Source organism: Ipomoea nil, unplaced genomic scaffold, assembly GCF_001879475.1.
Source record: "Ipomoea nil cultivar Tokyo-kokei standard unplaced genomic scaffold, Asagao_1.1 scaffold1043, whole genome shotgun sequence".
Classification (NCBI taxonomy): Eukaryota; Viridiplantae; Streptophyta; class Magnoliopsida; order Solanales; family Convolvulaceae; genus Ipomoea; species Ipomoea nil.
This window is the reverse complement of record NW_017617471.1, coordinates 6,590,059-6,601,469: the sequence shown is the minus strand read 5'-3', so window position 1 is coordinate 6,601,469 and position 11,411 is coordinate 6,590,059. Positions and strand designations below refer to the sequence as shown.

Genomic DNA, 11,411 nt, shown 5'->3' with positions numbered 1-11,411 from the left:
ACCTATTGACCCGGTATTTGATGATGCAATGCTTATTAGGTGGACCATGCATACTATATATTATTTCTATACATATGATACATTATTTTTATACATAATGTTCATTATTTGAATGTTTTGTACAAAATAGTATGAAAACAACTTGAAGTTTTATTATTTATATGCACAAGATTCACTATTTGTGCGCATATGGTCAATTATTTGAGCATATGCAAACTAATTGATTGTTAATTATTTAGGCATGTATATTCTAAACTCATTTTTGCAGGTTCATTATTTGTAGAGTATAATTAGACTTATTCGCCACATCCCACCCCTTTTTACTTAGAAATTTAATATTCAGTAAAGTTATGTTTGTTATTTATATGCATAAGATTCACTATTTATATACATGTACTAAACGAATCGAATCCAACTAACTAGCTATCTAACTAATTAATTAATTAATTAACTTCAATGATAACAATCTAGGTGGTACGAATTGCTCTCATGCCAAATGCTCAAGCATGATCACCTGAAAATAATAAAAAAGTAGAACACAAGAAAAACACATATAATTAACATAACGCTAGGAATGATTTATAATTCATATATTTATCTTCCCGGTTATATTATTTCACCTATACTTGAATTCTCAGTCACATTTATCCCACCCGAAATAATTTACACCATCAATATCTTTTGGCATGATCGGTCAGCGCATCTAACTACCAGTACAAATTTATTTTATAATGAGGACAGATTTGTTAAGAATGAATTTTATATTTTTCTGACAACAACGTATAGCTGAGCAACAACTTTCATTTACTTTTTTTTGGAAGTAATTTAGTTTGCAGTTCTATTTTTAGAAAAAGGTTATATTACCCCAAAAGGCACCTAATGTGTGTAAACATATAAATGTGTGTACGGTTGTGAAAATGATGAGCCATATGCCCAGGGATGGAACCAGAAATTGAATTGAGGGGGCGAAGAAGTAGGACGAATTCAGAAATTTTTTTCAGTAAAAGTGAAACATTAAAACAAAAGAGATAATTTAAAATAAATAAATTACCTAAGAATTTTTTTTTTATAACCATTACTTAAGAAATATAGTTTTAGATATTGTTGAATATGTGCGAAAAATAAAACACATCAAAATTGTGACTGTGTTGAAGCCATAGGAGAAGGACTCAAAAATATGTAAAACTATATAATGAAAGGATTTGAACCCACAACATCTCTCATCTCTCATTAACAAACACAAGCCTTACCAACTAATCTAACTCCTTTGTTAACAATCACTAGTTTTTTTTTTATACTAGTACTAAAACCTATACTATATATACATATATACATACAAAGGTTATATATGGGGTGGGGGTGGGGTGAAGGGGACAACTGCCCCCCCCCCCCCCCCCCCTTTGGCTCCGTCCCTGGCCACGCCTAATGAAGTGGGATGTAGAAGGCAAGAACTGGATATGGACAGACATGAAATCTCAAAAAACTTATCAAAAAAGCTACTTTGAGCAGCTTTTTGATTAGCATTTTAGAATAATAAGTTGTTGCAAAAAACTAATTAATTAAACACTCATATTGATTGTTTAATCAAGTCAAACACCTAATAATAGTCAAATAAGTCAAAATTAACTAATATAGGCTAACTATTTTACCAAATTAAACAGGATTAATTTTTTCTCCAATGAGCAAAAGTCCCTTTTTAAACAAGTAAAACCTTTTGCATTATTATAAATAAATATAATAATATTCCGTACAATCATTAGCTTTATCAACTATGATTATATTAGGGGGTCTTTGGTTCATGGAATCTTGGATTAAGGTAATCGGATTACCTCAGGTAATAGGATTATCTCCAGTAATGTGAGATTTTGGGAATGTAAGATTATTTTATGTGTTTGGTTTGGATGGTGGAATATAATATTACATTGTTTGGTTAAAGATTATAATTTAGGTTATATGAATCAAATTACAATAACGTCCTCAATAATATATATGTGTGTGTATGTATTTTTTTTATTATTTATATGTATGAATGTATATCAATACTTAAATACTAAAAAAATTAAAGAGTTAATACCCAAAATCGTCCTCGACTATAGCGGTTTTTCTCAATTTCGTCCTAAACGACTTTGGTGACATAATATCGTCCCAGACTTTTGTGTTTCGCTCAATTTAGTCCCAGATTTTTGTATTTTTGCTCAATTTAGTCCCTCATTTGTTATTCTGTCCATTTGGTGTTAAATAAATAGACAATTCAGTAATTTTAATATTGGCATCTCTTTACTTATAGACATGTGAACTGCGAAATCCCTTTTTGTTTTACGAATTACTCCAGAATTACTCCTAAAACTGCGAATATAAAATTTGATTTGCAGGTCTGAGAGTAAATATGGGTGTAATTCGTACAAGAAAGAGGAATTTCGCACTTCACAAGTTGAAAGTAAAGAGAGATCAATATTGACATTACTGAATTGTCCCTTAATTTAACACCAATTTGACGGAATAACAAATGGAGGACTAAATTGAGCGAAACACAAAAGTCTGGGACGATATTAGGTCACCAAAGTCGTTTAGGACGAAATTGAGAAAAACCACTATAGTCGAGGACGATTTTGGGTATTAACTCAAAAATTAAATATATAAATATGCACACATGTATATTTGATTGTATAAACATATATTATATAAGGATTAGTTAACAAGGGCAATGTTGGAATAAATCATGATAATCTAAAATTACTTAAGAAAATAGGAGTAATCACGTTACCTTAAAACATTATCGCCACATCAACTTTCAGGTAATATAACCTAGTAATCTTATAACTTGAACCAAACAAGGTAATATAACATTACCAAATTCATATTACCTAGGTAATTTAAGATGTCCTGAAGCAATCGCCCCCTAAAGTGTCATGAATTTCGTTGGATTATATTTAGTGATATACAGCCGTACGTCCTTATTTGTGATATTGAAGATTTCATTATTCAAATTGGGTGATATAATTGATGCCTGCCAATCTTTCACAGTATAAATCAAAGGGGCCGCTGTAAGTATATATCAGCCATAATAGCAGACCATATATCCAGTACGTGCAGTGGGATCAAATTAAAAGTATTTAATTTGCAGGTAAACATGGCAAGTGATGAGCAGTGTGGCATGAAGCAGAGATGGTCCCTCAAGGGGATGACAGCTTTGGTGTCTGGAGGCACCAGAGGCATTGGGTAATTACTCATAATTCCATCATTATATATACTAACTGAAACTAACATACAGAATCCTATCATTATATTTTGAGGAGAAGATCAGACTAAACTAACGACAATAATTGCATATATACATGGTTTTAGGGCTGCCATAGTGGAGGAGCTGGCTGGGTTTGGGGCGGAGGTTCATACCTGTTCTCGGAACCAGAAAGAGCTCGATCACAAGGTGCAGCAATGGCAGGCTAAAGGCTTCAAAGTTTCCGGTTCAGTCTGCGACTTGGCCTCTAGAGAACAGAGAAAACACCTCATTCATACTGTATCTTCCGTCTTCAATGGCAAGCTCAACATCCTTGTAAGTCCTGACTTTTGGTTTAAAAACTCTTAATTGGTCATTATACAGCAACTATCTGAAAATGTGCACAGAATAAACCTATAGTCCTAGTCGAGAAAGCTAAGTTTATATTGCTAGTTAATACCATCGGAAGTCCTCTAAGTATAGTGGTTTTGCCACGTAGTCTTAAACTTTCAAATTGACCATCTGTGGTCCTTCGATTTTCAAATTTAACCATTTGTGATCCAAGATAACCACCCATGGTCCTTCAAGTTTCAAAATTTAACCAGTCGTGGTCCTCTTGAAAGGATTATGGTTGGTTAAAATTTAATAGTTGAATGACCATAAGTGGTTAACTAGGACCACGAATGGTTAAATTTGAAAGTCGAAGGACTCAATTTGAAAGTTTAGGACTAAATGTGGCAAAACCACTATATTCGGATGATGTCATATGGTATTAACTCTTTATATTGCTCATAACTTAGCAGTACATTCAAACTAAGAAAATCAATAGACTATTGTCCAATTAGTTACGGAGTAGTATTGTTTTGAACATTATATATGTTGGTCAGGTGAACAATGCTGCAATTAGTAAGATGGAGAAAGCAACCGACTATGACGCAGAAGAGTTTTCACGAATGATTGAAACAAATGTGGAGTCACCCTACCACCTGACGCAACTCGCATACCCTCTCCTGAAAGCCACCGAAAACGCCAGTGTGGTCTTCATTTCCTCTCTTGCAGGCCACGTTGCATTGCCTGCATTCTCTGTTTATGGATCCTCCAAAGGTTCGTAATTATTTATAAGAGTTAATACCCAAAATTGTCTTCGACTATAGTGGTTTTTCTCAATTTTGTCCTAAATGACTTTGGTGACTTAATGTAGTCCCAGAGTTTTGTGTTTTTACTCAATTATGTCCCAGATTTTTGTGTTTTTGCTCAATTTAGTCCCTCATTTGTTATTCTGTCCATTTGTTGTTAAATAAATAGACAATTCAGTAATTTTAATATTGACATCTCTTTATTCATAGACATGTGAAGTGCGAAATCCCTCTTTTTTTTTTTTACGAATTACTCCCAGAATCACTTCTAAAGCTGCGAATATAAAATTTGATTCGTAGGTCTGAGAGTAACTCTGGGTGTAATTCCTGTAAGAAAGAGAGATTTCTCACTTCGCAGGTTGAAAGTAAAGAGAGGTCAATATTGATATTATTGAATTGTCTCTTTATTTAACACCAATTTGACGAAATAACAAACGGATGACTAAATTGAGCGAAACACAAAAGTCTGGGACTATATTAGGTCACCAAAGTCATTTAGGACGAAATTGAGAAAAATCACTATAGTCGAGGACAATTTTGGATATTAACTCTTATTTATAATAAATTACATAAACTAAGTACTTACAATTATATCACTGTACATATGTTGTATATATATGCAGCTGCTATTAATCAGCTTACGAAGAATTTGGCATGCGAATGGGGAAATGATGGCATCAGAGTCAATGCTGTTTCCCCATCTGGCGTACGGACTGCACCCATAAAACGCGTAAGATTCCTACCTAGTTTTAACCATCATTATTTACTCTAATTAATTACTCAGTAACTAATTATATATTGAGTTTATTGCACTTTTGGTTCCACGACTATAGTGGCCTGACATTATCATGATTGATCCACGACTTTCAAACCTTGCAATCTCAGTTTACAAATATTGTTTTTTTTTTTTTTTTTTTTTTTTTTGCAAAATTGGTCATTCCGACCCATTTTTGTTGGAAATGATTCTTACTCGGGTGAGAATTGAAATTGTCAGAAAATGGGCCGGAAGGAACATTTTTGCAAAAAAATAATAATCATGGACCGAGATTGCAAGATTTGAAAGTTGTAGATCAATCATGATAGTGCCACTATAATTGTGGGACCAAAAGTGCGATAAACTCTTTATTATTAAAGTCTTTCGCGTTTGCACTAAATGCGCACAGTGTATGTAAAACTCATATACTAAATTGAAATATGTGTTTCATCTCAACCAAAACATTAAATTGATTAGAGAAACCATCAACCACTATTTAGAAAGTGGACATTGGATAAATCTCACCTTAGCCAAGGGTCTTAACATATTGTTTTGATTCAGGAGGAAATTGATCCATCAATATTGAAAGTGTATGGTGGAATTATGATGAGAACTGCACTGAAGCCAATAGCAGAAGCTAATGAGATATCTCCATTGGTAGCATTCCTTTGTCTTCCTGCAGCTGCTTCACACATCACTGGCCAAGTTATCCTCATCGATGGAGGCTACACAGCTGGAGGCTTCCACTTCTAATTTTTTTTTTTTTTTTTTTTAATTTTTAGCACTATATGTAATCATCCAGTCCAATGCCACAATTCGGACCATAAAAGATCAGATATAGTCGTGCTCAATAATAATAATAATAATAATAATAATAATAATAATAATAATAATAATAATACCTGGTAGGTACTCAATTATCGGGACCCATTATACGGTTCTTATACTGAAATATGTGATCCATTATTAGTTGCGATATAATAAAAGTTCTCTTATGAGCAAAAGTCCATTTTTATACAAATAAACCTTATGCATGCATTATTATAAATAATAGTACTATACGTCCGTATAGTACAACCATTAGATTTATCAACTAACTGTGATTATATTATATTCAAGTGTCATGAATTTCGTTGGATTATATTTAGTTATATACAGCCGTACGTCCAAGCAATATTGAACATTTCATTATTGTAATTGGGTGATATAATTGATGCCAATTAGATCATAGTATAAATTAATGGGCCTGTAAGTATCAGCCAATAGCCATAATAGCAGACCATCCAGTGCAGTGGGATCAAACGTATAGTATTTAATTTGCAGACATGGCAAGTGAGCAGTGTGGCATGAAGCAGAGATGGCCCCTCTCATGGGGATGACAGCTTTGGTATCTGGCGGTACCAGAGGCATTGGGTTAGTCATATTCTGGCGGTACCAGAGACATGTGTCGCGGAAAGGCTACATCATTTGTTCGAGGATATTCTTAATTGGAAAAACTCGTACCTTCAATTTGTGTGCATTGCGATAGTTAAGTCAAAATTGGTTAAGTACAGAGTTAGATGCGGAATACTCGAAAAAGAATCACCTATGTGAGAGAGAAGTAAGGGTCGCTTCAAATGAGAATTGAATAGGACTCAATTCTTCACAAACTCTAGCAAAACCAGGAACGGTGACCCACGACCAAAATGGGCACAGTCATGAGAACAGAGCACGGTTGGGACGTTCCTGTGTGAGATATGTCATCATCTACAACGGCAGTCGGCTCAAAGACATCGTGTTCTACTGTACAGCCAGTAGATCAGAGTAAACATATCTTCACAAAGGAAGGTTCAAAGGGTGCGGTAACCCCTACCAATCCTATGAGGGATTGACCGTACCGTTGAACACAGTTGTTTCTGATTTCAAAAATACCCTGAAAATCAATTTTTCATTCATGTGGGGATTGTTGGAAACAATAGCATTAAAATGACATTTTAAGTGGTTATTTTGTGGTACAATTATCAGTAGGGTCCACTTCCGATTTGGGTCGGGTCAAAGTGGATTCGGGTTTTCGTAGTGAGACGAAGAGATTGGTATATTGTACGCTCAAAACGGATAATGGGTGAATGAGATATTGATTCTCAAAGTAGATCCATTGAGTTGGAAAAATGAAGGAAAAAAGAATGAGTTTTTGTCTCACATTGGTTTGGGAAATGGATTTGCACCACTATTTATACAAGAGTCTTTTATAGGCTTATTGAATTGTAGAGCATAGATGCTTTCTCTGGCGCGCAGGGGGGGGGGGGGGGGGGTTCAAATCAAATCCCAAATTGAGCCAGAAAATGCTTGATTCAGGCTTGGCTCGTGTATGCCGGCGGAAAACTGGCCCGCGGGCTTATGCCAGATTTCAGTATCTTTTTTCAACGAGATGCTGAGTTCGGCCAAGGCTTCGGCCTCATGCTCATTTCGGCCAAGCCTTGGCCGAACTGAGACAACATCTTTCGGCCTCATGCTCAGTTCGGCCAAGCCTTGGCCGAATTGAGACGGCATGGTTTCGGTCTGGGCTTCGGCCTCATGCTCATTTCGGCCAAGCCTTGGCCGAACTGAGACAACATCTTTCGGCCTCATGCTCAGTTCGGCCAAGCCTTGGCCGAATTGAGACAGCATGGTTTCGGCCTTGGGGCCGAACCATGGCAGTAGGCCAACAGGCCTTGGGGTCGAACCATGGCAGTAGGCCAACAGACTAGTGTGAGATTAAATTCAACAGTTACGGATTTAATTTTTTATTAATTTTAATTTTAAAATTCGAATTTAAGTCTCACATAATGGTCTTGTTGTTTCATATGTTACAAGGCTAGGTTTAATGTCTAGGTCTCACATATTCGTGTGGATATATATAAATATTATTTTGTGATTAAATCGACTTGATTCATATTTCCCTAAAATATGTTGATCAGTTTTAATTTTTCACTTAGTTTAATTTTGATGCAGATTGCTGAATGAAAACAAGTTGTATTGGCTATTTGTCGGATTTGATTAACACTATGCTTACTTGAAATATTCATGTCTCTTAAAGGAAACTACGCACCCGAAGAAAAAAAAAATATGAACTTGAAGAAGGAACAATATGTACTCAATTTGGGAAATAATGCACCAAATACAAAAACATGCAAACTTACTTACAATAAATTACTATAATGCCACTACATTTGTTTTAATTCTTTTTTCATTCTGAACCGTTGATTTGGATTAGATCAATGATTGAAATTTAATCCCAATTTTTACCAAAACAAGTTTTCACATATATGTGTGCGCGTCCGCACGCCTGTGAGATATTGTAGGAATATCTAATAATCCTTCCTCATCACAAAGATGTATGCAAATGTTATAATAACTGTGAAACACAATAGTGAAAATTTTCATATCTAAACCAACAAATTAAAGCTTTGATCATTTATATTGGAATTCTTTTTTCTTTTGGGTATACTCAGAAGTTTCCACCGTCAAACACAATGACTAATTCCCTCTCTTGAATTGTAGGCACCTCTTTTTGGAATTCTTTAGTTCTCCGTTTGCCACTCTTTATTTTTCACTTCAAACAAATAACAAGCTAAGTAAACATATTCTCTTTTTCCCCGTCTTCAATTTTCTATTTCTCCAATGGTATACAAACTCTAATTTTTTCTCTTATGAGCAAAAGTCCATTTTTAAACAAATAAAACCTTATGCATGCATTATTATACGTCCGTATAGTACAACCATTAGATTTATATTATCATCAACTAACTGTGATTATATTCAAGTGTCGTGAATTGCGTTGGATTATATTTAGTTATATACAGCCGTACGTCCATGCAATATTATTGAACATTTCATTATTGTAATTGGGTGATATAATTGATGCCAATTCGATCATAGTATAAATTGGATCGGATCTGATTTTATCTTTTCATGCATACATGGTTTTAGGGCTTTCATAGTGGAGGAGCTGGCTGGGTTCGGGGCGGAGGTTCATACCTGCGTGCTCTCGGAATCAGAAAGAGCTCGACCACAAGGTGCATTAATGGCAAGCTAAAGGCTTCAAAGTTTCCAGTTCAGTCTGCGACTTGCAGGGCCGTATTTTAAGTTTTGGTGGCCCTGTTCTAGTAAATAAATGTGGCCCTACCAAAATCATAATTTTTAAAACTAATACATGCAAGTTTCGAACCTTTGACCTCCAAGTTAAAATACAATAAATACACATTCTTACCATCTCTTCATGAAACCTTTAAAGTTTAATTGAAAACTTTTTAATTTTTATTTTTAAACTAGCTAGGTAAAAATTAAATATTGAACCTCTAAAATTTGGGGCCCCTCTAAAATTGGGGGCCCTGTGCGGTAGCCCAGCTTGCACAGCCTAAAATCCGGCCCTGGCGACTTGGCCTCTAGAGAACAGAGAAAACACCTCATTCATACTGTATCTTCCGTCTTCAATGGCAAGCTCGACATCCTTGTAAGCCTTGGCTTTAGGTTTAATCACTCTTTTTGTTTTTTTATTGACGACGGAGAAAAACCTACAATTACTACTTGAAAGTATATATGTACAATGTAAATTTCACCTTGTGATTCTAGCTGATAAAGGACACAATTTAGCTGTGGTTGTCCCAATTGATTATTATTCTTTTGAAAATTATATTGGCCAGGTGAACAACGCTGCAATTAGTAGGATGGGGAAGTGATATAGTATATAATAGAATGCGGTTATATAAAAACCGCCGTCTATTATGTGTCGTAGTATAACAACATATATTAGAAGGTGGTTATTTAAAAAACCGTCTTCTATTAATTAGTGACGTATACGTATATCATTTCTGTAGTAGTAGGATTATGACGCAGAAGAGTTTTCACGAATGATTGAAACAAATGTGGAGTCACCCTACCACCTGACGCAACACGCATACCCTCTCCTGAAAGCCACTGGAAACGCCAGTGTCGTCTTCATTTCCTCTCTTGCATGCAACGTTGCATTGCCTGCATTCTCTGTTTATGGATGAAGGATCCACAAACAGAGAATGCAGGCAATGCAACATGGCCTGCAAGAGAGAAAATGAAGACGACGCTGGCATTTCCAGTGGCTTTCAGGAGAGGGTATGCGAGTTGTGTCAGGTGGTAGGGTGATGACTCCACATTTGTTTCAATTATTTGTGAAAACTCATATGCCTCATAATTCGTTGATTTTCCCATCTTACTAATTGCAGCGTTGTTCACCTGACCAACACAATATTCAAAAGAATAGTAATCCATAATTAATTGGAGACAACCACAATTAAGTTAGTCAAGTTGTTCAACCAAAGATCAAGTGTTTCATCTTCACAAATAGGGGATGCCTTATTAGCCACTTTAGTAATATACCCTCATCACAAAGTTACTGGGAAGCCATTTATTGTGTAGATTAGAACATCATGACTCGTAAGGTGAAGTTGGTTTGACTATGAGCATCAAACACCGTCACACCTTATTAATTCATTCCACATGCAACATCTTTAAATCTTCATCAATAAGTGGTGTCAAGTACACATCTATGTCTTTCCTGGTTGTTTAGGCCAGATATTAGCAACGACAACATGATGTAATTGCGCTTCATACATAACCAAAGGAGGAAAATTGTAAACTACTGAAAGAACTGGTCAAATGATATGGCGACTGCTCATGTTACCATGAGGATTCATTGCATCCGTGCAAAGTCCAAGCCAAAGATTTCGATTTTCAAAACCAAATTCTGGAAACTTCCTATTAATGTTCCTCTATTGAGGAGAATCGGCGGGATGTCTCAACTTTCCATCTTTTTTATTTCTCAATAGCATGTCATTGCAATTCTTCGCATCCTTTGCATATCCAACGGACACAACAATTTCTTTGCCTCATTATAAGTTGAACAAGGAAGTTCATTATCATCAGAAAGCATGTCCTTTAAAAGTTCTAATGACCCCGTGAAACTCCTATCACTCAACCCATTTTTTGCTTTTAGGGTCCGTTTGGAAAGCAGGAAAATGACTTCTGGAAAATGTTTTCTGGAAAATGAGTCATTTTTGGGAAAACATTTTCCTTCCCAGTGTTTGGTTGCATTATGGAAAACTGTTTTTCTGTGTTTGGTTCATTTTCTGGAAAATGAGTAGAATTGTATAATTAAACATTTTAATTATTTTATTTAGAATATTACAACATGTATAATAATATAATAATATAATATTAATTTTAAATATAATAAAAAATAGCTAAGTTTTTCAAAAAAAAAATAATAATATATCAAAAATATTATGGTGGTGGTGGTGGTGGTGTAGTGGTA

General features: G+C 35.1%; 1 protein-coding gene and 1 long non-coding RNA gene across 3 annotated transcripts; both read left to right on the top strand.

Annotated features, from left to right (window-relative positions):
• Nucleotides 1-3,073: 3,073 nt before the first annotated feature.
• LOC109180937 (tropinone reductase homolog) lies at nucleotides 3,074-6,065 on the top strand. Of its 2 annotated transcripts, XM_019330658.1 has the most exons (6): nucleotides 3,074-3,219; nucleotides 3,346-3,553; nucleotides 4,105-4,321; nucleotides 4,977-5,083; nucleotides 5,669-5,864; nucleotides 5,910-6,065. In XM_019330658.1, the coding sequence occupies exons 1-5, from the start codon at nucleotides 3,131-3,133 to the stop codon at nucleotides 5,858-5,860; spliced, it is 813 nt and encodes a 270-aa protein (XP_019186203.1). In that variant the 5' UTR covers nucleotides 3,074-3,130; the 3' UTR covers nucleotides 5,861-5,864; nucleotides 5,910-6,065. The 2 variants fall into 2 exon arrangements, with proteins under 2 accessions (XP_019186203.1, XP_019186202.1); XM_019330657.1 differs by having other exon boundaries at nucleotides 5,669-6,065.
• A 3,433-nt stretch (nucleotides 6,066-9,498) lies between these two features.
• Nucleotides 9,499-10,430, top strand: LOC109180939. Its single transcript, XR_002054138.1, has 3 exons — nucleotides 9,499-9,578; nucleotides 9,769-9,800; nucleotides 10,420-10,430. It is a non-coding gene; the product is annotated as an uncharacterized LOC109180939 (long non-coding RNA).
• Nucleotides 10,431-11,411: the final 981 nt, after the last annotated feature.